The sequence below is a fragment of the Lygodium microphyllum genome, chromosome 11 (genome assembly GCF_053477565.2).
Source record: "Lygodium microphyllum isolate KBCC chromosome 11, Lygodium_microphyllum_v1.1.10, whole genome shotgun sequence".
NCBI lineage: Eukaryota > Viridiplantae > Streptophyta > Polypodiopsida > Schizaeales > Lygodiaceae > Lygodium > Lygodium microphyllum.
In genome coordinates this window covers 126,600,622-126,627,726 of record NC_141145.1, presented here as the reverse complement: position 1 = coordinate 126,627,726, position 27,105 = coordinate 126,600,622, and the positions used below count along the sequence as shown (strand labels likewise).

At 40.6% G+C, this 27,105-nt stretch overlaps 1 protein-coding gene and 1 long non-coding RNA gene across 3 annotated transcripts; both read right to left on the bottom strand.

The window, feature by feature from the left end:
• Window positions 1-1,547: 1,547 nt before the first annotated feature.
• LOC148029347 (protein MEI2-like 5) lies at window positions 1,548-25,663 on the bottom strand. Its single transcript, XM_087688125.1, has 13 exons — window positions 25,528-25,663; window positions 24,611-24,998; window positions 23,622-24,061; window positions 23,001-23,159; window positions 17,031-17,147; window positions 16,796-16,947; window positions 16,629-16,720; window positions 5,395-5,661; window positions 4,607-5,300; window positions 4,427-4,511; window positions 2,924-2,992; window positions 2,465-2,644; window positions 1,548-2,101 (listed from the first exon to the last, which is right to left on the bottom strand). The coding sequence occupies exons 2-13, from the start codon at window positions 24,933-24,935 to the stop codon at window positions 1,997-1,999; spliced, it is 2,685 nt and encodes an 894-aa protein (XP_087544251.1). The 5' UTR covers window positions 24,936-24,998; window positions 25,528-25,663; the 3' UTR covers window positions 1,548-1,996.
• Window positions 25,664-25,676: 13 nt separating this feature from the next.
• Window positions 25,677-26,889, bottom strand: LOC148029346 (uncharacterized). Of its 2 annotated transcripts, none has more exons than XR_015692410.1 (3): window positions 26,372-26,889; window positions 25,935-26,177; window positions 25,677-25,766 (listed from the first exon to the last, which is right to left on the bottom strand). It is a non-coding gene; the product is annotated as an uncharacterized LOC148029346 (long non-coding RNA). The 2 variants fall into 2 exon arrangements; XR_015692411.1 differs by lacking the exon at window positions 26,372-26,889 and adding an exon at window positions 26,303-26,320.
• Between the last annotated feature and the right edge of the window lie 216 nt (window positions 26,890-27,105).

The following is a 27,105-nucleotide window of genomic DNA, read 5'->3' as shown; positions in this document are numbered from 1 at the left end:
ATATCAATAAAATAAGAGTTAAGTTTGGTATTGCAAAACTTAATCAAAATTTGAAATACTAAAAGCCACTCACATGACCTTTGCATGTGAGGCTCACAATTGTTCAATACATTTCACATGGCCTTTACATCTAAGGCTCATAACTGTGTAATCCATACTAAATGTTCAATTGCATTTGCCGCGTGCTTCAAAGCAAAGAGATACCAATGTATTTACATTTCAAGCATTGGAACTTTTGGGAAATCAAATTTCATAGAATTTCATGCTAATTACTTGAGGATAAGCTAATTTCACCAACGATTGCATTTTTTCTATCACGCTCTTGCATGAAAACAAAACCAAGAGTAACCTTCGCCAATCATGTTGGCAATCATGCACATCAATATGAAAACAAAACATGTCACTCACTAGATGGTTTTGCAAGCTCTCATAAGCACACTTCCAAGTTTGCCTTGAGTCAACTCACCTCTAGTACAAATTCGAGAAGAAAGTTCATCTTGACATCCCATAGTGTAAATAGACCATCAAAATGCAACTTTATGTGTCAATATACATTGGAGATCATGTATAGACCTCATTATTTGTCTAAAAGTTGAAGATTGAACATATTTATGTTATACAATTGACATGATAGACATATTTCCATTTTCAAGAGATAACACAGACATAGGCTTTAAATGTATCACAAGCAAATGAGCAAAGGTCAAGTTCAAAACTTTATCAACCTATCCCTCCACTCAATCCAATGGATCTACTTTTAAATTGGAAAATCGATAGTGATGTTCCTAGTTTTGAAGCACTTTCTTTGCAAGGCACTAAATGTCTTCTATTCAAGTTCATAGAGACAATTTACCCCATCCATGGGTGGACCAGCATGCAACTCTTCTTTGGCATATGAATAAGCCATTACATAATTGTTGGCAAAATAAAGATTTAAAATTTTGCCCTTAAACAAAGGCTATGCTTTTGATCAAGCCAAAAACCTTGCTACAGATGGAATGGTCACATCATCTAGCTAAGATATCACCTCACTTGAGATGCTCACACCTATATAGACACAGTATTTGAGATGCTCACACACATAGACACAATAACACCTACTTTGTCACTACGAAGCCAATAGAGTTCCTTCAAATGCACTATTGGGCTACTTAAATGCTAGTTTTACCTCCCAACTGCATGGGAAATAGTTTAGGTTATTTTTGCAATTTTTCCTCCGTGAGTGTCAAAGAACTTCAAGTTGATTAGATATTTGTTGCTTTGGACAGTATGGAAAGCGAGGAATCATGTATTCTTCAAAGTCCGGTCTTTGGGTACATGCATGATTTATATTTGCATTTATGTGCACAACAATTCATGGTACCTTCTGCATGACAATCAAAGTGGAGTTCAACTTTAGCTTGTATGATGTATCACTGCAGCAAATTAACCTGTTTTCATAGTAAGACTAAAATTTTGAACTTGAGCATGTGCGATTTACTGCTGCAGCAAATTAGCCTGTTTTCATGATAAACCTACAATCTGCAAGTATCTATACCTGTGGCAGGTGGGAACAAAAAATCTTCCATGCGACTAAAGCACTAATACATGGAAATCGGTCGCTGCTGAAGTCAATCAGTGCATGTTTGAACATTTTGACGTAACGTCAACTCAAAAACTTCCTCTGTATGGAAATTACAAATTGATGAGCAGTAATGCTTGAAAGGCCCGCTTACAATTACCCTTCCAGTGAGACACTGCTGTCATCCTATGAATGATACAAAAAAAATCCAATGCACGTAGCCTGTACACTCCAAATAATCTGGCACAAGCAAGCACGAGACTGCTCAGGTGGCCATCACTAATGCCGTAACTAGAAACCAGTGTACACTCTTTGGCATTGCTGACTCTATCAGCCCATCTTTCCTTTGAAAGACCAGCTGCCAACAATGAGTGCTCTCAAAGCTTGCACCACATCAATCCATACTTCCCTTGGATCAAGAAACTTCAGAAGCGATCAATCTCTAATGTTAATCCCCATTGGACTCCCTTGGTGGGTGCCATTATTTCCACGAGACTTGTTAGAGCGAGAGCGAGGATTCGTCCCGACTGGAAATGGCTCCTTTACAATGAGACAGAGAAAAAGGTTGAAATTCTTAAGTTCATAGCAAACATGCTACAAAATTTGATAGAAATGCCATGCAAAGTGACTGTCCTAATCACCAGCTTCCTGAAGCTGTTCAAGTTATATCTGACAAATATCTACTGGGAAAAGGGTCTCTTTTACCTTCCTTTTCCTATAGCATTCAACATCATGAGCTTCTGCTCAGGTGGCACCCCATACCTAGCTAGGTGCAGTTGGAGCAGGGGGCTGCCAGCCTGGGGTATTGCAGAAGCTCGTGTCATTGTTGTAATTCACAATGTGAGAATTATTGTGGGAATCTGTCTAAAACTTCTTGTGCCAAGGAACAAGCTAAGGTAATACCTGGTCTCCCACATTAGGTCCTCCCGAATGGAAAAGAATAGGGCGGCATCTCTTATCTTCATTCATTAAACTTGAATTCTGAAAATGAGCAATAAGAGCTGCTTTCCCTTGTATTCTTGCATATGCTAAAGAGGCCACCTTCTCACTGTTAAACTTTTCCCATCTTTTTCCATTAAAAGCCTGAGATATCAATTTCCATTTGTGCAGAAAAGTTTAGAAATGCAGAAACTTGTAGCAAGCTTACATTTGATCAACACTGCACACAACTCATATTGGGAATCAAAGGCATGCTTGACAAGTCCTCTTTATTAAGCACAAAGACTGAGCTCTAGCTTGCATAAGATAACCCAGGAAATTGATCATTTTTCTTCACCTCATCCACTCATTCATCTGATTCAAACATTTTCCACAAGCACAGAATGTATAGAAATGTGTTAATGGTAATGAAAATGAAAGAACCTGAAAAAATGGTACTATCCGTGATGGCTCTGTCATGTTGATAAATGCATAGCCAACGTTGCATTTGTTCTGTACAGTTAAGGAACAACAAATACATCAGTTTCTGTGCAGTACCATGGAAAACATCAGTTTTTGTGTCCCAAATAAAAGCAACAAATCCTACCTTTTCAAGAAAAGATTAGAACTATGACCATATATTTTAGAAATCTATTTGTAGTTATATTGAACTTTCCTTGAAAATACTCAACTAAATCCTCCATTCAATGAAGCCTAGCTTTCTATGACAAATACTCCTGGCAGAGTTAGTGGCAAATTTGTACTGGGGGTTCCGTTTTCAAACAAAGGGCTTCAAAATCGGAGCATCAACTAGAATCAGGGCTGTCCACCTGTCTGCATACAGGACTAGTCTGTGACATACACACTACAGTATTGCTTTGAACAAGCTAGCCTCCTAATTGCTACATCCACAAGAATTTACCAGCAGCACACAGAAAATGATTGTGTTTTATCTCAGCCTACAGCTAGTACTAGAGTACTACTCTCAGAGTAGTGGCGCAGGCATGTCCTTAGTTCTAGGTTGGAGTGAACAAAAAAACTTCACAGAATACGCAATCCATTGCCAGTGCTACATGTGCACACAGAAGCCTAGTGTAATGTCACTGTTCAATATGTAACACGCTTACCAGAATTGAGACAGACATGCGGAATAGATGCAGTCTGATTAGAGAGTCCAGACTCACTGTCATAATGAATTCTAACACATGGTGCTGTACCAGAATGTAACATACAATGAATGATTATTGCTTGTAAAGGTGGCCTCAGTTGCCCCCCAATAAGTATCCCAAAATCAAAAGCAATTACTGAAGGAAACACTGGCACAGACTAAGCTAAGAGATAACAAGGCTGTTTTAATTGAGAAGCAACCATTGGTATTATCTACAAACTACTTGACAAAGAATGCAGACTGGTGGAATATTTAAGTGATGGATAACATGTTACTGAATTGAGAAAGGTTTTTGTACAGGGCAAGAAGGGAACACCTGTCATGAAGATGAAACGCCTAGGCAAAGGCAAGCTCATGATAAACCAGACCCTACTCAACAAAAACTCTTTTCAAAAGGAGAACAAAGTGCCCTATGTCTATTTTTCTAGTAACTCACTGACGTTCTAAAACTAGATCTGAAACCAGTAATTGTAACAATGTCCTATGCATCCAGCACAACTGCCCCTGCGACCATTTGGTCCTTTTACCGCATCGGTTCAATAAAGGCATTGCTTCGAAGTAGGACCTGGACAACTTTACTAATTATCAAACAGGTCCAAAGCATGGAATAACAAAATCAATCGCCTATTTCAAAACCATTGGATTTACTTGTTGCAGCATGCACTTTGTTCTAGATATATGGCGGGGTACAGAAGAAGCCTCAGGAAGGATGGCCATTAGACAGATCAATCCAATGCAAGGACACATGAATCGACAGTTGCAGAGACCAGATGATGAACCTTGAAGTCTATGGGAAGGTAAATAAAATCATATGTGCCTTTGTGAAGTTCATCAATAGCTGCCAACAGCATTTTTGATGTATACCTGCAAAAGTTTGAAAAGAAAGCGAGGAGCAATCCTGAAATTATAATCCGAAAACAAACTCAACTCGCTAAAAGATCCAAAAGATTAGAACTTACTTGTTTGGTATGTTCTTAATCATCAGGGTTGTTCGAAGGTCCTCTCCTCGCAATATTCGATCAATATCCAGCTCGTACTGTTTCTTATCATTTTGTGAAACTGGATTCTCACTTTTACGACCCCTGCCCCTGTCATTCACCCCGTGAGAAGGACAAGGTGTTGTGTCATGTACACCGTGTGAGGGCAAACTCTTTCTTGCTTGCGCCATAAGCCACAAATTTGAATAAACCCCACAATCTACAAGGCTATTACTTAGCATAGCCCCTGGGCCCATATTGGTAGTATTGCCAAGAACTTGAGCTGAGGAACTATTTAGAACTTGAACTGGAGCACTACCTATGCCTAGACCAGCTGTACCAAAAGAGCCACTTCCCATTAAGATGGAAGATGCATCTACAGATTCTTTGAGATAACCTTGATACCTATTAAGCAGAGGATATGAAGTTATAGGAGCTGAGCCAACATGAGTATGCTGAGAACAAGCTGCTGCACTCAAAAGATTGGGAGGAGGTCCGGCACTGACAAAAGTAGGCTGCACTGCATGTCCACTCAGACCATATGGTCTAACTTGTGGAACTGGCCACATACTTTGAGGACATTGTTTCTGATGCAAAGAATTTAAGCTGCTGCACAAGTCAGAGACGGGTAATGACCCTGCCAGATGAGCATATGATGATGAAGTTGCCCTGCTGCCTGCATACAAAATGAAATTGAGGACATGTGTGCAATAATTATAAAACAGCATATCATCAACTTAAGCAGATAATGAGCAAAATGTCACAAGTACCTCCATTTCTCAGCTCAAGTGAAGCTGCACTTTTGAAGCCAGTGGTTTCTCCTTTCTGATTATTAAAAGAAGCCATCTGAGCCTTCAATGCAGAGACTGCTGTTAATGACTGACTATACTGCAGGGATTCTGCCAGATAATCACTAAACTCTTGGTACGTGTTTGAAGGAAGACGAGACTTCTGATGGAGGCCAAGTCCAATGGCTGGAGAATGGCAAGCTTCAGTTGGAATATTGAAAGGGAAGTTGTTCATATTTCCTAGCCCCACTGAAAAATTGGACACACAAGCAGCACTGAGTTAATAAATAGATGCAACAACAGCTAGTTCCACATGGTAATTAAAGAGAGACAAACTATCAGTTGACGATGTTATTTTATCATAATCAGAAAAGCAATACTCACAATCCCAAGATAGGTACAACTATATCAGCACACATGCATGGTATTTTGCATTAAAATATGTGCATTCCTATTATGATCATATCAGTGTCCACATATAGTATACCAAGTAAAAGCAAGTTATTCCACACGTCAAAGAGCATACAGCATTCTCAGAAAAATCAGATTCTTTATTCTTAGTGAGCTTTTAGTCGACACAATTGCAATGATACTGTTGATCTACCCATTATTAACTCAACAAATTGCATTTGTCAAATCATGTCTAGATCTTTCCAACTTGGCATACAAAAGGTTAGCAATCAAGGGCCATTTATAGAAACTTTAATGAATGGTCTTTTTGCAATGCTTGTCTTGCACCTACAATTCTAGATTTGACTTACTGATAACATCGGTTACCATTTCAGTGGAAAAGAGGAATGATGATCACCTAACACACAGCTACAAGTAACAGCTCTGAGAGCCCAGAATGAAATGACACTCTTCAATTCAATATCCTCAAAGCCACATTGTCCAATCTGAGACACTTGTACACCACATGCCCATCCTCAATCAGACTTCACTGTTCAGCCACAATCTGCCACAACACTCCAGCTCACCAGCTAGACTTCTCTTCCCTGCTCCTCACAGTAGGCACAAACAGGAGGAGGGAAGAAGGTTGCATCGCTGAACTTGTTCCCAACCACAACCGGCCAATTGACTGACTAAAGACCAAGAGTAGCTTTAAATGGCCCAAAACTCTTAAAGTAAATTACAAATCAGGCCAAACTTTTTAAAGAATTAGAAAGTCGGTCAAATCATTAAAAGCCACTTTTTTTACCATTAAAATGACCATCTAGGGCCATTTTAAATGTCCAAAACATTGTATCCATGGTATAAGAGAATTTCTCATAAGGTTCTAACTCTTTCTATTGCCAAAAAGTATCTGTTTTGTCACCTCACAGTGCACTACATTCTCTCCCATTAGAATTCTAATTGTCCTTGGTTGTGCTGAACTCGTCCAAAACCATGTCATGCAACCAGCCTCTTTGAAAGCTTCCACAATGATCTAGGTATGGAAACCAGTACCTAAACTTCTCATTGTACCTTCTCTCTGAAAGTGTCCTATTTCCTTAATGCCTGTCATAGCCACCATAAATATCTGCCATGACCAAATTACCAACCATAGTGCTCAGTCACTCCGAGTAAGCAACCCCACGCTTAAAGATCCTGAAGTTCCTTCTTGCTTATCTAGTAGGGTGTCTTTGAGGGAGGTTCCACTCTTGATATTAACTCAACCAGGGTGGTTTCATATGTTTAGTACAATTAAAAAATACATATAAAATTATATATAAAATCAGCCCACATGCATATAAACTGTGCAACTTAAAGACAGATTGTGGAAAGCACAAAGCTTCCATGAATTTGAGTTTAGACAACAATTGCAAGGCCATATAACAGTTGAAACTAGAGTCAGGTAAACCATAACTAGAGTCAATGACCCAATGTCTCCCATGAGAAGGTCAATGCAGTGGGTGGCACAAGGGGTCCAAAGAATGGATGGGAACTGCACTTCAAGCAAGAGTCCCATCCTCCGATAGTTAGAAGCATTGTCGATGACCACTTGTACCACGTTGCCCACACCAACCTACATGGCACAAGAGAAAGCGAAGGTAAGTGAGAATCGAGATTAAGGGTATAGATGAAGTGAAAGAGGTATTGGGATAGATGAATCACGATTCATGATTATGAATAATAAGATAAGAGATGGAAATTAGATTTCGGGGAGATAGAAGAATGACTCATGACTCATCATTCATGAGTCATGAGTCATGACAACTTACAAGTAATCTAGATTAAAAGATTCTAAAAAATATAGATTGAAATGAATAATGAATAATGCACTATAAACTAAAATTTAACTTTTGATTTTTAAGATTACCTCAATAATAGCTTGTTGGATATGTGCCTATACGAAAGCCCCCATTGTTTTTCGTCCTCTTTGCCTCGCATCCACGGCCCACAAGAAAAAGGTGCCAAGAGGTAAAGAAACAAGGATGTTGATAATACCTCATTTCTTCCTATCACTCCATCCATCGAAAAGTATGGTGCAACCATACTTTGCCCATCCAGCACACATTGGCTTGAGAGATATGTTAATTCTCTCCCTCTTCTCATCGAGCTTCTTGGTCCACATGTCGTTGTAGGTGACGCCATACCACCCCTCGCATGGACCAAGTATGGCAATAGCTTTGACCATTATTTTCCACCTATCCACCCGAAGCAAATGGAATAGGAAAAGGTGACGTTTTCAAGTATGTCACGGAGTGTTTGTCTTGCCAACGTATCAAAGCTGAATATGTCAAGATGCCAGGGAAGCTGCAACCGCTTGACATCCCCCAAATGAAATGAGAATTCATCAGTATGGACTTTGTTGTTGGCCTACCCCAAGTTCAGGGAGAATACAACTCCATCATGGTTGTGGTTGACATGCTTACTAAGGTTGCACACCTTATTCCAATCAAGACAAACTATAAAGTCTCAGACATTGCACGATTGTTTATCAAGGAAATATTCAAGATACATGGGCTACCCAGAAGAATCATTAGTGATCGTAATTCTCTCTTCACATCACACTTCTGGAGAGCTATCTTTGAAGCCATTGGAACTCAACTCTGTTTTAGCACAGCTTACCATCCCCAAACAGATGGCCAAACAAAGCGAGTAAATCAAGTCATCGAGGATATGCTTAGGACATAGTGTTGTCGTGAGCCGAAGAGGTGGATTCAATACTTGCCTTTGGTTGAATTTTCCTACAATGCTTCTTACCAACAAAGCATTCAGATGACCCCTTTCCAGGCATTGTATGGTCATGACTGTCGAAGTCCCCTAAACTTCTCAGATCCAATCTTGAGGGTTGAAGCTTCAAGGCAGATGTTGGAAGAGATGGATGACCAAATAAAGTCAATAAGGCAGGACATCCAAGCTGCCAAGGATAGACAGAAGGCCTACGCGGATTTGAAGCATCAAGATAGAGTCTTCAAAGAGGGGGACATGGTCTTCATTCGCGTATGCCCTAAGAAGAGCTCCCTATCCTTAGAAGATTGCAAGAAGCTAAGTCCAAGGTATTGTAGACCATACAAGATCCTCAAGTGCCTAGGACCTAATGCTTATCAACTGCAGCTCCCTGAGAACCTAAAAGTTCATAATGTATTCCATATCAACCTATTGAAAAAGTATGTACCTAATCCTAACCATGTACTTGATGACCAACAAGTTGTAATGCCTAGTCAAGGAGTCCTTAAACTAAGGCCTGACAGGATCTTAGATGTTAGGGAGAGACAATTGAGATCCAGAACCTTGAGAGAATGCCTCGTCCAGTGGAAAGATTATCCCGAAGAGGATGCCACTTGGATAGATGAAGGCACTTTCAACCATCAATATCCCCAGTTTATCTCGAGATGAGGACATCTCAATGATAGTGCATACAATCTCTATCTTTACATTCATTTCCCTCTCTATGATAGTACATGCAATCTCTATCTTTGCATTCATTTGCCTCTCTTTGAGGAAAGACAAAGGACTGGAAATACCACCTATAGCTTCTTGTAGCGAAGCTTGTCTGCATGGGCTTTTACTTCCAACACTAGCGACAGAGCCCGAGGCTATTGAGGCACATGGACTATGATTAGAAGTCTTAGAAGTATCCACTTCCATATCGGAGGTGACCACCTCCTCTTAAGGCTTTGTCATGCTTGATAACACATGACCACTTTGATTGGGTAAGGGAGAGTACTTCATGATTTCATCGGCCAAGGATTTAGAACATGGGCCACATTGACCACCCACCTTGGTCCAATGGATGATGAGCCTTATCATACTACTTGTCATCACCTTCCCACAAAACTTGCAAGTCCAATGATAGCAATTTGACTTGCCTGTGGTCATCTCAAGATTTGTGGTGCAGAGATGAAAAGCTTCATGAAGAGGCCTAGGAATTATGGAAAAGAATAAGGAGAAAGGAGGAGAGGGAGAGAGAGAGGGATTTGGAAAAGAAAGAGGGAGGAGGAGGGGAAGAGGATGTAATATGTATAAATGAAACTTAAAAGTGAGAGAGAGGGAGAGGGGGAGAAGGATCGGCTTGGGTACACCCTCCCCTACTTCTTCAGCTTGACGAGGAGAGGGTACTTCCCTCTTGCTTTCCCTTCCAGTTTGAGAGGGGGTGGCTTCTACTCTTGATAGTGACAGTGATGATGCTTCCATTTTTTAGACATTACATTCATTTATTCTTTTGTATTGTATTATGGACATTTGTAACTTCATCCGCACTGTCAAGATGACGTGATTGTAAAAAGGCACTTGGACAAGTGAACAGTTCCTCTACGAGGGCACTGTCCAAGTAGCACCATTGCATAGCACATTGCACGAGCATGTCATCTTGCATCTCCCTTTGCATTACCCCATGCATTGGCATTCTGTTCATGTAAACGTGCATCTGTGCGCATTTATCCGTCTTCGGTCTATTGGAGTGATCGACTCTAAAATTCACCATATTTGTGGCATACCACATGGTAGTTCTCCTAAAAGACACTTCCCCTATCCTTGCTTGCTTGCTCGCTTTGCTTGTCTTGCTAAGCCCACCATCATCTTTTTTGCCTCTACATATATTTACCATATGATTGGCGCACACACAATTTTATCATCCTTAGGCACTTATCCTAGTCAGTGTGAGGGATTGGTTTGCTAGTTTTGTGAATAACTTGGATTTAAAACTCTCTTTTATCATTTCCTATCTGTCACTTAATCGGCCGCTTCCCCTATATTCCTTATGTATTTTCAAATCACGGGGTGTTGTGCTAAGAAATGCACAGATCGAGAGAGTTAAGTGGAAGAGGATCTAGAACCCTAATTTTCTATAAATTGGTAGCCAGTCCTCCACTCTTCCCTCAATCTCGTTTTTACAGATTTCAGGTGTTTCAGCTTGCTGCCTACACCCCGTTCGCGTAGGACATCTCAGCCAAAGCTGTCCATTGCTGTCTCCATCAGTTGGCGCTTGATTTCCAATCCTCTTCACACAATTTGGAGCTGATTTTAGTCAGGTGACTATTCTTCCTGTGCAGACCTGCTGCCGTACAACCTACCACGTCATCACAGTCCTATTGCCTATGTTTTCAATATTTTTCTCTCCTCCAAGCTGTCTTGCTTGCGTTTTAGTCTTTCTCTCACCTACTATCTTCGTTTTTAGTATTTCTCTCTCCTACAGGCTATCTTGCCTGCGTTTATAGTCTTTCTCTCACCTGATGCCTGCATTTTTAGTCTTTCTCTCTCCTCACTGTTGTCTGCATCAGATCCAACTTCTCACTATGCGTTTGCTGGTGTTCGACATCCGCAGACTGCCTTGCTACGATTCGGGATCCGTTTAGAGTACGACACACTCTCCAACTCATTCCCCCTGCTCTAATCCTTGAGATACAAGAGTTCGAGGTTCAGTATTCATTCACTGCATAGTGTGTTTGCTGCATGAGCATCGTATTATTCAGTAGTTATATCACTTCATTTATTCACTGTGTTCATTGTCTCTAAGTTACCCTAACCCTAACTATGTTCTTTTATCAGTCTGTGCTTTGTCCTACGGTTTCTGTTTATGTTTGCGTTAGGGTATTTCTTAATACTGCTACCCGAATAGCACCATATGGTACGATTGTACGGAACAGTACCATATACAACATACCATTCGCGCACACAATGCAACCTTGAACTCAGCCCTGAAAATCTTCCAATCATGATGGGGGCAACTACCAAGGCAAGAAAACCAAACCAAACTCTCGTGGCAATGACAAACATGTCCCATCCATATTTCCCTAATATGTAGAAGAAAACTCCTCAAGCTCTCGCAAATACGCTATCATAGTATGGCCACCGTTGCAAACCACCCAATTCACCTTGTGCCTCTATCCACTACACTCACTTCGCATCTTGTCCCTCCCTTATCTTCAATCTAAACTATCTCTTGCTTGAATTGTTGAACTCTTAATTCAAAATTTCAAGCTTATTAACCATAAGTACTCCAAGTATTCTCTCTAGACCCCTACTTATCTTCTCAATATATCATCTATCAATGGCTCCTCCATATTGCAACATTGGTGACAAGCTTAAAGGCCCTCACTATCTAGCCTAGACTACACTGATGAAAGCAGGGTTTGTGCAAAAGCAACTCTAATATATAGTTCCAAGTTTCGTCCTACGTCTTCAAAAATCCTCTCATGTTCCATCCAACTAAGAGGAAGATGATTATGATGAAGCAATTATCTGTTGGGACAACAATAATACCAAAACGTATTCATCACTTCTTCCATGAATCTTGAAGGATGCACTTTCAGCAGCCACCTCTTGTGGGCCATCTCCTAGGGTCTAAGTAAAGCTCCAACTTATGTACAATGCTCGGTCAACCATGAGAGCTGCTACAATTTACAAATAACTAGAGATCACTTAGTTCGATATGACTATTACGACTCAAGTGACACACATCCAATATCAGCTTTGCAACATGCAATCCGCATCTCCTAAAGCCCATCTTGTGGCAACTATACTCTACAAACAGCTTTCAAAGTTTGATGGTGTTACAAATGTCTCATAAGCTCAGACATCGAATTCAACCATCAAATTTCAACTCATGATATCAATGTTGCTTGAGCATGGGTCGCCCTTACAATTACAAGAAAGGTTGCCATCTCATTCTCACAGTTGTAGTTCCTTTGAGTTTCTTTTCTTTGAGTAAGAAAACAAACATGTAGTGTTCCAAGGAAACATTATCCATGTTCCTCAGAGTGTCCTTAGCTGAATCATACTCTTTGGAAAGACTTACAATAAGGATTACTATTGCATTCCTTTCAGGAATTTTTGCATCTATTCTTGCTAGATGTGTCATAATTCTTCTCATTTTGTTTGTGTATACAATTAGAGAATCCTTGGAGTCACATTTGAACCCATAAATTCTATCTTTAAGTGGCATTACTAGTTCTTTGTTCAGAAATCCTATTGAGTTCTTGCTATGCTTCTTTTGCTGTTCCCTAGACATCAAGTGGTGAATCAAAATAGGTGGAAGGTGTAATCCATGATCTTTTTCCTTCTAGTTTACTATGCTTGATCTAACTTTAAAACCAGCCAGGGGCCATCCACACATGTTGCAGCCCCTACGTTTGGCATCAAACAGTGCAGGGCGGCCTGTTTCCAGCCCACTATAGGCTGCGTTTACCAGGGACAATCTGTGTTTTGACCTGGATAGCTTCTTTCATGCTGGGCAGCACCATTTCTGCAGGTACAGGCCAGCATTTTAGTGCAGGCAGCTGTCTTTGGTCTGCATTTCGTGTGCCAGGCCATCATTCCTCCTGGGTGGCAGCTATTCAGGTCGGACGGCACCTTTGCAGGCTGGGCGGGCCTGTTTTCAGGCAGACAGACTAGGCTTTTTAGCTGTGTTTTATATTGGCTGGTCTTTTGTGACCTAGGCGACTTGTTATTGGTGCTAGGCAGCCTCTTTGTCAAGACTGAAGCAGGGCAGATCTGCATCTATTGCAGGTATTCCACTTCCGGGCACTCCTAGTCTCTTACTAGCCCCTAGATTGGCTGCATTTACAGGTTGAAGACCTATACTCATCTGTGTTTACTGCTCCTCCTCTCTACTAAGTATCGAGCCCTGCAGTGGATCCTCATGATGGTGTTACCACAGATTCGACAACTTTATGGGATCGGTTGAATGCCAGAACCAGCTCTTTAATCTTTTTGAGTTGTACAGATTTTATGCTCGTGCATGTTACACATATTCGCATCTCTCTTCCAGATCCAGACATTTGACCATCGATTATCTCTCAAGTTGAAGCTACGACAACTTTCTATCGTAGATTCCCCTATAATGAGGGCTCATATCCACAGGATGGGGAGGAGCTTTGGTATGCACTTGCATCCCTTGGTACGGACATTGCTTCCAAGACATAGCTGTTAGACTTCTCTCACATCTTCCGTCACCAACATATGGTGTGTTCTACACCAATCTCCTCACTTCCTGTAGCCGGGAGAGACTCACTTGGGAGGCACTAGTCCCATTGGTGCTTAAGCAAGATGCACGTCACAGTGAGCCAGATTCTAGTAGAGCCTATGCACATGACCATACTTATGCACCATTATCTCCATGTATAGGACAAGCCGAGCAGAAGAAAAGATAGATGAAAAAGTTGAAGTCATCTTCCAACTCTGATACAATTTTTGTAGAGAAGCATCGAGCATATCCCACGTGTCCTCATTGTGGGAAGACCTACTCACACCCCCGAGGAAAAGTGCTCGAGAAAAAACCCTCACCTTATGGATCTACATCAAAGCCTTCATCTATCTCTACGTTCACCACCCGCTATTATTGTTGAATCCGTGTTTCTACACATTGATCAGGTGGAGGAGCCTTCTTCAACTGTCTCGTGTTCTAAGAAGCCTTGGCTCATTGACATGGTGCATCGAGTCCTATAACTCTCCGAGGTGATTTGTTGCAAGATCTCCATCCGCCAAAGGATATCCTCACTCTTAGTAACATCTCTTCGGTGCCTATCAGTGGTGTAAGCACCTTGCCTCTATTGTCTAACCATCCATTGAGCTCCATTTCTAAGGCCTTACATGTTCTGAACTTGGGCATCCCTCTCCTCTCAAATTATGGCCTTCCTAGACTTGGGACCCACATCTTCACCGAGCCAAGTATCATTGTTGAGGATTCTTTTACAAGAGCCACCTTAGTGATAGGTTGGCAAAAGAGCAAGCTATCCATGCTCCCTTCCCCTTCCCTTGTGCAAGGCCCTGAGAGGCAACTTTCTATTGTTGCACCCATTTCCGATTGTGCACCATTTATCCCACAGGTTCCATCCCATCCCCCACCGTCTCCTCTAGTGGTTCCCTTGTCTCCCATCCCTTTTAGAGGGGAACGATATTGGTAATGGCGGGTATGGATTCTCTAGCCCTTTTTGTCTCAGAGGGACCTTTCCCACCTCTCCCTACATTCTCTCTTTGTCTCCTCCTCTCCATGTTCACTTTGCTCTCTCTGCATTCACTTTTCTCTCCGTGTTCGCAACACCTAGTCTAATACACTACATTAATGTTTAGGGCACAACAAAAAAGGCATGGCAAGAACTCAACAAGATCTTTGGCCCAAAAGCAAAGAACCAAGAGCTTCATTTTAAGATAGAATTTTATGGTTTAAAATATGATTTCAATGACTATCTTACGTAATACCTGAACAAAATGAGTACTTTACAGCACAATTAGTAGAAATTGATGCAATATTTCTTAAAAAGGATGCACTGGCAAAGCTTACAGTTAGTCTTTCCAAGAATATGACTCCATGAAAGATACTCTCAAGAACATTAAAAAATGTTACACTTGAACATTGCGTATCAGCTCTTCTACTCCAAAAAAAAGAACTAAAGGAAACTACAAGCACGACAATGACTGCGAAAGAAATTGCTCTCTTCGGCAAGAGGAAACCTTCAAAACCAACTTGCACTGATTGTGAAAAGGTAAGGCATGAGGTAGCTAAATGCAATAATAGGAACAAATCAAAGTGTATAAAGTGCAAAAATCTTGGCTACACTATTCTCAGCACTATTGGCATGATAAACAAGCCAACCTCATGTAGAATCATGAAGAGCAATCTACTCCAAACTCGAACTCAGAAGACTTACTTCAAAAGCCCTCGTAACTTCTCCCACATTGTGTGGGAAGCCAACCACCCAAAATGGGAGGAGCCAACCACCCAAAATGGGAGGGGCTTTGTTTGTCCCACCATTGAACTCTATAGAAGCTATTAAGTCATGGGTTCTTTCTTGTAGCTTTAGGTCAAGATTAAGGAGGGGACTATTGTTTCAAAACAATGTAATAGATCAACACAACCTACCCTTGAGTTGAGGTGTTGAGAAGCAAGGGTCAATTCAATTGGATGAACTCTCAAAATGAAGCAAATGAACTTTAGTCCAATGCATGCTAGTGGTCTAGGTGACATCATCGGTGATTTAACTAATAAAGCAATTAAAGGAGGTCAAGAGGTGGAGCAATTGTAGTTGTAATCCCATGAGGATGCAGCCACAATGTAGGGTTGTAACTTGAGAGGTTTTTGAGCTACCAAACTTATATATCGAAAGTCTATTTAAGAGGCAACTAGTATTGAACAATCTAGTATGTAAGCCTTTGCTTCCATTTTGTCTCTCTTCTTTCCAAGATGAAGTTCATGCATTATAGTCCTAATTAGTTCTCTCATTATGTGACACCTTAATCAACCCATTTTTTTTAGCATCACTGATGCTTACATCAGAAGGATGATTTGCCAATGGGCCTACTATTTTACAATGGAACTCATCATATCTAACATGGCTCTCCTTCATCGTATCTACCTCTTTGTTATCCTAGAACTTGTGAGAACATGATCATCATGTCACAACTTCTCATTCACCCAACTTAAGCAGTACTACTGTTTTTTTATATACCATTTATCTCATGTTTCATAGACAAGTATCGCCTTCAATACATGTTTTTGAGATGTTGCAATTGGTTTCAAAATCCATATGCTTATGACCCAAAAATTCCATCAAAATTGTCTTCCTTACCCCATGTATTACTCCTCTCTCCACATACAAGAGAGAAAATCAACCTAACCCCTGCTATCTCACTTACATGCCCACTACTAGATTCAATAGACCTCACCACAAATAAAATGCATAATGATAAGATTTGTCAGGTTAATGTCAAGCCATCCAACAAGTCATACAAAGAGCATTCACTAGAATTTTCTCTAATTAAGTCCCTATAAAAGGCTATCAGATGAATCACACCTGGTGCCGATTTTGTTAGTGGAGATCCGGAAAATTCACGCAACAAGCCATTTTCTTCTTGTTCAAGTTCATGTGTTAACTGCTGCATGAGACTGTTCAAAACAAAGATTAAAAACACAAATCAACAGTAGTCGATTACTAAGACAACTCACAATGCCATTACATACCTTCTTCTTGCACCCCCTGGTCGGCTAGGTTCCAATTTGATCCTTTTCCCAGCAATGTCTGACCTGTTTAGTGCTCTCAGGGCTGCCTCCGCAGCCCTTACATCGTAAAACTCAATGAATTTATGATGGCGCTTGTGTGGGGTTTCACGGATCTGTCAGTGTACAAGCCAGATGAGAATAGAAATTATATCAGAGATTAGATCCTATCAATCTGTAACAAGATAAACACACAAACCTCTTTGACTTCACCATAAATGCCAAAAATTTGCCTAAGGTCATCATTTGAAACAGATGCATCAAGGTTGAACACAACCAAAGTCCCCTGATTTACATCTTTATCAGAAGGATTGTCCTGTGATCAGATTTGAGTAAACCACAATCAATTAGTCTCCTGGATGTAAATATCCACCTCACCCCCGTCTATTCCTCTGCTAGCTACAAGGTCTACAACTTTACAGAGATACTAAGATATCTTTACGAAAGAAGAGTATACTCAGCATACAAAAACACTGGTATGCCTCAGAAGAAAAACCAAGCATAAATCACCAGGATTCCCATCCAGAAAATTACATTCTGTCAGTTAAAGGAAAAATGTTGGGCAGACATATTGGAGAAGAGATCACCACAGATCCAATATTATGCACAGATCCCTTATTATTCAATGATGTAAGCTCACCCTTGACAAAAATGTAACCCGGAACCAACAACTAGATGCTTATATTTGCAGCCAGACATAGGATCCCTTAATCAATCATGTACAAACCACAAGGATTCTCATCAAGAAAATTGCATTCTGTGAGTTATGGAAAACTGACCAAAGAAAACCTGTAGTGGAGGAAGAGCCTTTTTGAACACACATCAGAGCAAAGACCACCACAAATCCAAAATCAAAGACAGACCCTTATTATTTAATGATGTAAAGCTCACCCTTGACTAAAATGTAGCCTGGAATTAACATCTAGATCCTTGTATTTGCAGCCAGAAACATAGGATCCCATATTCAAAAATGTAGGCTCACCCTTGACAACAATGTACCCTAGAAGGAATGCCTAGATGCTTCTATTTGCAGCCAAAATGATATGTTTCTTTTACTCTTAGTTGCAGGTACCTCGTTACATACTGCTTAAAGAGGCACAATTTTCCAGGTCACTTATGGTATTGGGATGTCTTGGCACTATCTTGGATGCCTTGCGTATTCCTCAAGGTTTAGATCTGGTTACCAAACATCACTGCTTGCCATACACTGCACTGCAAGTTTCATCCTGAAAAGGCTGCCATATAGTCTCACAATTTGAATCAGGCTATGCAAGTGCCATGAGCTTAGACTTAAAAGATAAGGAAGTCAAAGATTCAATGTTGTGTGAATGCTTGCTGTTCCACTGCATAACCAAAATGCTACGTTTCTTTTGCATGCACTTGTGGGTAAATCTCACATATCCCTTGAAGAGGACAATCTTTCCGGGTTATTGGAGTATCTTGGCTATATCTTGGATATAGTCTCTTCTCAGCTTTCAAGTAGTCCTCAAGGCTTGGATCTAGTTACCAAGAATCACTTCTCGCCATACACTGTGCTGCAAGTTTCACCCTGAGCTTGCTGTTACAATGGTCTCACATTTGACTCAGCATATTCAAGACCCCTGACCTTGGACTTAAAGATAAGGAAGTCAAAAGATTCCAATTCAATATGTTGCGAGTGTTCCACCATATAAAATTTGAGGAGAGGTAAGGTGTCTTGTGAAATTGTTTTAATCAAAAGTACATAGAGACTGCCCAAAGTCTGACTGAAGACAGTCCAGTGCAACGAGAGGGTTAAAACTAGTGCATTGATAGGGGAACGAGGTAACAATGTGGCAGAGAAATAATCAAGTGGCCAAATAAAAAGACTAAATGGAATAAGGAGGTTGTAAAGATGTTCGAAAACACACACAACTCAAACAAAAAATCACCCTCCTACTCACGTTTTCCCTCCAGTTCAGAATCCTTCATGATAAGTCCCCCAAAAATCCTCAAACCACAAATGTGACAACAGATTGTGGGCACCAATGAGTTTTCTATTGCATATTGGATCCTGCTCTAATCATGTCTGCTAGCTTAGGCCCACTTGCCCTACAAGTGTCCATCCACTAGTCTGATACTCCACTGTGGGTCCGTCAGTCTCCCCATATACAGTCGGTCGCGACCCTCTGTCCCGGCCATTGTAGCACGTGTGTCGCCCAGAGCGTGAGGGGCATGCTGACTACCACCCATGTGTCACATACATAGCCACAACATCCATAATCCATGTATACAGTAACCTTCTGCCCTAAGAAATGCTTCTTTTTCCAAGAGCCCTAAGAAAAAATTTGTCCTCGAAAACATGGTATGGAAACTTCTATTGATAACTCTCACCCTCTCCTGGGCAGAAGCATCTTCAAGCTGATTTTCCCACTTGACTAAACACTTACTATAAGCCCACTTACATCATGGCTTATGTGGAAGCAGAAAATGCCTAGTTCTTCTCTCACAATAAGCCAAGTTGTATTGTAGCTTGTGTGGAAGCAAAAGAGTCCCAAAACAGTTTCTCAAAGTCTTCAAAACTAACCATCTTGACATCATCGCCTACTTTGCACTTAATTTAACTTGTGAAAACTGGGTGAACATATCTTGTGGAAGATATCACCAAAATGTAAAAGAACTCTAAATTTTTGGTAATTGCAACTAATATCTTTGATTAAAATATGAATTTTAAAACCCCTCGCTGTTGGCATGGTAATCAGCTGCATGGTCAATGGGCACTTGATACTGTCACGAGGTTGGTGGCTCAAGGGCACAACCAAAGGACCTGCCAGGAACTTTATAGGCCAAGGGCAAGGTTAAAGGAACTTTAAAAATGTCCATTTCTAAGATTCAAGTGAAGCTTTCACATCAGTGTGAAAGTTTGGTACAATATGCAATTGGACATTGCAATCAGAAATGCAACATTGGTATACAGCCAAGTATGCAAATCAGAATGTTTGGCCAGTTGGGAGGCCCTATAAGGCAATTGATAAATGCAAACGTAGCAACAGCATCACTAGGGCCACCATTTTTGCAGCCACAAATTTATGACGATTTGACACTTTTGGGCAAGGTCAAAGATTACAGAGAAGGTGATGCAATAGTCAAGTTTGAAACCTTCAATGGTGTACATGATACACTCAAGGGTTTGACCTTCATTTAACAATTTAATGCAGCCTACTCTCAGGGTGATTTTCATAAGCATCCAAAGTGAGCAAGGCGACCACTTTTTTCAAAGGGGATGCACTGCAGTGAGCTGCCCTTTTAATACAAGGCAAGGCACTGGCAAAGTGAGTACACTTTAAACAGGTTTCTCCTCTCAATGGCTCACAAACACTTTAAAGTGGAGGAGACAAATTCAATGTGGCAGAAGAATACACGAATGAGTTTCAAGAGCTTTGTTGTCATTCAGCTCTTTTCATGAGGTCACAATGGCAAAGCAAATAGAGACCTACTATTGTGGTCTGCCTAAAAATATCTATGATTATTGTACAAAGACAATAGATGATCAGCATGGCCTAGCTGACTAAAAATGTAAATACAACCTATGCATTGATAAAGGACATGCTACATGTTTTAAGGTATTGCTTTAAAAGACAGTTCTGAAAATAAGAATAGCCAAATTGAATTTAGGGCAGCAAGTCTAAATTATTCAATAAAAGGGTAAAAGGTGGGGAAACGGTTCAAGCCATCCTACAATGCAAGTAGGCAACCAAAAGGGCCATTTGTGGAAGGCAAAACAGCTGCTGGAAAGATTTGTTTGCTCCAAAGCATCCCTTAGCATCAGAGTGTCCATGCTATGATGGATGTGTAGAATTGTATCACAACACGAAGACTTCTCTTACATGCAAAGGAGAGCAACAAGTTTTGAATGTTAAGCTTAAGGGAGAGTCAATCCCTTTTGCATCTATTCCAACTACTTCTTCAGAATGAAAAATCACTTTTGAGCTTACATAGTTTTTGCTAAGAAAGTCATTGAGTGGATTAAAAATCAAATATTTCTATGCTCAATAAAGATAGGACTGAATTCTTAAATGAATTTAAGGGTTGCTTTGAAGAGAATATGCTAGGAGGACTTCCCCTTAAGAGGCATGCAGATCGTGGGATAGACCTAGCTCATATGAGTTCTTGGTTATGCCGTTTGGGCTTACATGCTCTCGCAATGTTTAATTGCATGGTGGACCACATTTTTCAACCACATAGGTCTTTTGTTGGCACTTTCTTTAAAGAAATCATTGTATACTCAAAGAATGAGGCAGAGCATAGGAAGCATTTGGCAACTGTTTTTGTAGAACTTAGAAAGCATAGGCCGGTTCAAGATGCTAAAAAATAGTGAATTCTTTTCGAAAGAGATTCACCTCTTGAGACATAATATCCAAGAGTGATGAGCATATGGACCATGCAAAAGTGGATGCAATACATAGTTGGACTCATTTAACAATCTGTATGATGCATGCTCAATTTTTGATCTTGTGTCTGTATTATCATGCATGCTCAATTTTTTATCTTGTGTCTGTATTATCATAACTTTATATGCTACTTTGCAGAGATTGCATCATCTCTTCATGCTTTGCAGAAAAAGGGTGTGCATTTTAAGTGGGCTAAGAAAGAAATTGCAGCTTTCAAAAATATGAAATAAAAGCTTCCTATGGATCCTGTGTCGATCTTGCCAAACCTTCGAGCTTCTGCTGTCTAATGTGATCAGTGCAGATCTTATGCAACAGGGACATGTTTTAGCCTATGATAGTAGAGTGTTACAAGGACCAAGAAAAATTTATAGGTCTATGAGAAAGATTTGTTGGCTGTAGTTAATGTTCTTTGTACTTGGAAATACTATTTGCTTGGGGCTGATCTTGTTGTACAAAGAGATCAATAAATTTGTGACATTTTCTCACTCAGACTAAATGTCTCAAGAGTAAAGAAGACTGCCCTTGTGATCAGCCAGCTGGGGTAACTCATATTATTTTTGTGCAAGCTAGTATAAACTTACTTTCAAAGAAGCTATCTAAAGAAGAATATATGGTCCAACTAACTGAAATTGTTTTCGTGAGACCATGTATGAATACAAGAGTAAACACTGATGACCCACCGGTATTTGCACCATTTTACAGCTAATGAACAAAATGAGGCAACGCTGCATCTGTCACTTTGATAAACCATTCAAGAACTTTCCTACCTTAGACCTACATACAGAAATTATCTGCATCAGATTGTACACTATCTGCCAGTACTTGCACCATTTAGATAGCTTATTAAAAAATGAGCCGGCATTGTATTGGTCACCTTGGTACTACCATTTAAAACTTTCACTCACATAAGCCTTTTATACAACTTGCACTGAAAAGTAAGTAGGAAAAGGAGTGAGCAACTTTTCCTGGCATATAACCACCCTTCAAATTCTCATGGAACTTGTTTCCGAGTTAAGCTGGCTGCTTGTGAAGAACAAATGGTCAAAAGAATATGGGCAGCCAGAAATCAGATGAGGTAATTATATAGAAGCTATAACCAGTGCTTTGCAAATCCTGAATATCAGTATGTGCACTTTTAGTGATGAGATCTTCTGGTCATTGCATCCAACAAAAGTGAGAAATGCATTAATCATATACAGACACTGGAGCTGTCCAGCTATATATAAAGGAGACAAAACAACACGGCACAAACTTCTGAAGTATCAAGGAAGAGGCACCATTCTACTTCAGCATCAGTATTGTGCAAAGCTGAGAAGGGACGTTGAGACCATGGGTGTACATATCATCTTCACATGTATGCCTCACTTACAAGCACTAGTGAATGAAGCTATTGCCCAAAGGTGAGAAGAGATGTTGAGACCATGGGTCTATATTTCATTTTCACTTGTATGCCTCACTTACAAACACTAGTGAACCCTTGGTCAATTGTGAAGTGGTCTTTCTCGTTTCTACACAAAAGAATTAACTATGTATTAAAAGATAATCAGAACTTTGGACAATACCTTTTGTGATGCTTTGCTACTAAGGTGCAAAAGCTTTCAGTATCGAAAAAATTCACCATTTATTTAATAAAATACCCATCAAAAACAGAAACAGCCACTCCATATTCTGCAAAGCAATTGATGCTTTTATCATGCTGGCAAGCTGTGGAACATTAAAAACCAACTGTCTGGTACTAATCCAAAACAGTGATCACTTACCTTGGGAATGGAAAAATGTATGTCCAGCTTACGCCGCCTAAGAGGTTTGTTTTGTAGAGCTCGCATTGCACTCCTAGCAGCTCGTATATCGTAATAAGATATCATCACAAATCCACGATGTTTACAAGCAGTATAAAGTGTGCGTATGTCTCCATATTGCTGCACAGACAGCACAGAAAAAAAGACTAAGACTAAATACAAGTCATCAATCAAGGCATATTAGTGTGCACATAGTACAGAAAAATACCAAGACCATACACAAGTCATTGATCAATACACAATACCGTGCGCATAGCAAGAAATATCACGAGAGAGAGAGAGAGGAGGGGGGGACAGGATTGTTGTAGGGCTGGGGGGTGTGGAAAAGAAAGAGGGAAAGAGAGATAGAACATTCTGAGAGTGGAGCACACTGCAAATTACAAAAGTTTGTGTAAGAAGCATCAAGAAAGGAGAGACTGTAATACAAGGGAGAAAGAGGATCTCAGAATGTCAACATATATTCACCAATCACCCGTGTTCTTGAAGAAACTATATGAAACTCTCTTTTCTTTTCACTTCAGCTTTAGCATGGAAAACTGTCATTATTCACACCTATGCAAAGGAGTCCATAAAGAGCATTACCTCAAACAGGGCTCGTAACTCAGTATCTTCAACACTGCTATTGATATTCCTGACAAAGAGAGTCCTTGATGGATGTTCCCCAAAAGGGTGCTCTCCTGCAACAGCAGTTGATCCATTCTGCATAGTGGAACCTACTGAAATGGACTCAAAGAACTTTGAACTGTTCTTCAAGCTGCCGACTGAATCTTGTGCATCTCCTTCTAGCTCCATCCCCCCTCCACTGCTGAATAAATCCAATTCCTCATTTACACCCATGCCATTCACAGAAGCACTGACATCTAGATCATTAACAACATTGGAAAAGAGTTCCTCATCATCTGGAAGAATATTTCCAACTGTTCGCCATTCCAACTCTGTGAGGAGATCAAACTGGGGAAGACTTTTCTTTGTTGGAACAGGGCCAACATCAACTGTAGCCATGTCCGGGGTGGAAAGCCTCACTGTAAAGCAAAGTTTTATCTGTGTTGGTCCTAACTAATCAAAGTTTTATCAATTAAACAATCTAGCAACCAGGCCCATATTGTAGAGTCCAGATCAAATTACATTTCAAAACACTTAAAAAGGGAGAAGATATATCAATAGGTTGGACATAAACCTCAGGGCGCAGAGGATAGTGGTGATAGAGTAGGATAGAGACTTCATACACCTCTGTGGAAGAGGCTAACATAAACAAAACAAAAGCAATAAGGCCTAGTTGACATTAGATAAATGGGTTGAAAATGCACAAAACAAGGCATATGACACGAACACAAGTTTGGAATCTGAAACAAAAGTAATGAGTTGAACATACTGTCGCAACACCAAGCACACTGCAATAATTGATATGATTTCTGAAAACTTAAGTAACCACAAGGTTTGTTTAGCCCTTCTAGTTGCAATCTTTCACATGCAAATGTTGCACTGTATGGAGATTGTTGCACCGATCAACATGATGCAGAGTTAAATTGGGAAAAAGTTAAAACGGCTAGCTGGAACATGAGAGGACTTACATTTGCTTTGAAAAAGAGCAGGGATTGAGTTCAATGCTGAGTCCTCACTATTCCAGTGATTTAAACTCCTGTCACCAAGATTCGTTTGTGCTGATAAAGCAGCCTTATGTGAAGTATAGTTTAGCCCTGACATTTCATGAGATGCATTCCATGAATTGGACAGTAAACTTGTACTTTTCTCTAAACTGAAAGCATGTCCATCACGTTCAAGTAACACTTTGTTAGAAGATCCTGTAATCCATTCTTCTCCAGGAAAAGCCCAATGTGCCTGTTCAGCTTTGGGTACGATAACTGACATGTCCGAAGGGCGCGTTCCTGGTGCCATCCTTTGTTTATGCAGCTCTTATTGCTCAACTTGCTGCAAGTCAACCACCGACTTTTCCTATACCTTCATTGGAGCAGAACATGTTACTGATTAGATCGAGCTGCATTCTTACCTGAGAACAGCATAATGCAACGTGCACTAAACCTGTGTGTTCATGTATGCCATATCAATCACTAGCCACAACCAGGAGCTAAACCCACAGGACACACCCCTAAAATAGCTACAATAGAAGCACATCTTCAGAAGAATGCTGTTCAAGGACTGTGATTCTACATGCCTTGTCCAACTCATAAAATACTAGATTGCCACAAGCAATTATGTATATAAGTAGCTCGCTGAAAGGTTGTTATGAACTAAAAGGAGTATAACAATAACGTGAAAAACTGATGGGGATTAGAACCTTTAGACAGTCAGAAAACAAAAGGCGTGCATCAATTAGCTAGTTGTGAGACTTGAAAATTTCAAGACAATGATGAAAGCAAGCTTCAAAATCCCGGTACATTAAATCCTTAACTGAAAAACCAGCAGAGGTAGTTTAAATGTGCTTTGAGAACAAGCCACTGATATGTTTGAACAAATGCACTGCTCCTACCATATATCTGCCAGCAGTAAGACACAGTTTGATGGCTCGAGGAGGTGCGTGGAATGAAGCAGGTAGTCAGCGTAGCAATAAGATGCAGTCTGTTCAAGTATGGCAATTTCCGACCCAGTGCTACCCAAAGAGGCAGGCTCTTTGTGCGTCTGTTGAGAGAGTGGGAAGGTTCTTGCAACAAAATGGAACCGCCTTTCATCTATGAGAGAGAATGAGCTGCCAGGAATCGAAAGAAATGCCTGTCAAAAGCTGCAAACTTTACTGCTGGGAACATCGCAATCATAATCAAAGTGACAAAGAACTTTGCTGCTGGGAACATTGCAATCATGATCAAGGTAACAAAGAATTGCAAGACTTCCTTTTTGTATGCTTGCAGGCCAAATTTCAGTTTCAGAGTATCATCTTACAGGAATTGGAGGGAGCTTCCGTTCTCTTCTTTGCTTCCTTCTTTGGCCCCTGGCTTCTTCTACAAAAATGCAACAATGGAGGCTGCCAGATGGTATAGAACAGCGTGAATTACCAAATGCTGTGTAGTTCAATTACCAAAATGCCGTGTACTTCCAGGGCCCAAAAGGAAAAATTCAGACTTGGAGCACCATCTGACAGGAATAGGTAATGAGCTTCCCCTGCTCTTCTTGCTCTTTTCCAGGCTGAAAAGGAAAAATTTAGTCTTGAAGCACCATTTGACAGGAACAGCTATGGAGCTTCCCTTCTCTTCTTGCTCTTCTACAGAAATGCAACAAACCAGATGGTACAGAATTGTCCGAATTGTAACCTGGGCAGACAGATCGTTCCGGAAAAATGAAGAAATGCAGATAGGAAGCAGCCTTCCCTTTTGCTTTACCTTGGGCTTGAGACTCCCCTGCTCCTGCACCTTCGCGAATTTCTGAGCAATTCTGCTCCCGCACTTCAAATAGAGGTCGCAAAACAGGACAATGAGAGAATTCTGCTCCTGCGCTTCGAATGGCGGTACCAAAACAGGGCTAAAAGAGAGAGAATTGGCAATGGGAGGGGAACAGAGGACAGGGATTTGAAGAATTCCAGAGAGCAAACTAGGGTTTTGAGGAGGTGGGGTTCTCCTAATGAGGCATAGACAACAATCTGTCACTCCGCAAGGGCACAAGCAGGGAAGATAAAGTTGGGTGGTGATGATGCACCATTGGTGGTGCTATGGTTAGGAAACAGAGCTCCCTCTCTTCTGCTCTATTTTCTCCATAACCGAGGAAGAAGGGAAGAAGGGGGAGCCAAAACCCAAAAAAAATATGGTTGGGAATTGGGGGCATGAATTGATATGTTGCATCATTCATTATTCACCATTATCATCACCACCATCATGATAGAAAAGACAAACCTGTATTTTAGAGGGAAAATGATCTCATCACTCTTCTCTCTCTGCCCCTTCTCTTCTTTTTTTTCTTTTTGTCTAAAGTCTCTTTCCCCCCCCCCCCCCCCCCCCCCCCCAAAAAATGAGAACCCAACATAAAAAATTCACACACTCAATTTTAGATTTTCTCTTAAACAGCCAGTTTAGCTTTTATTGTGATTTTGTTGTTCCTTTTATTTGTTTTTTATATGTTT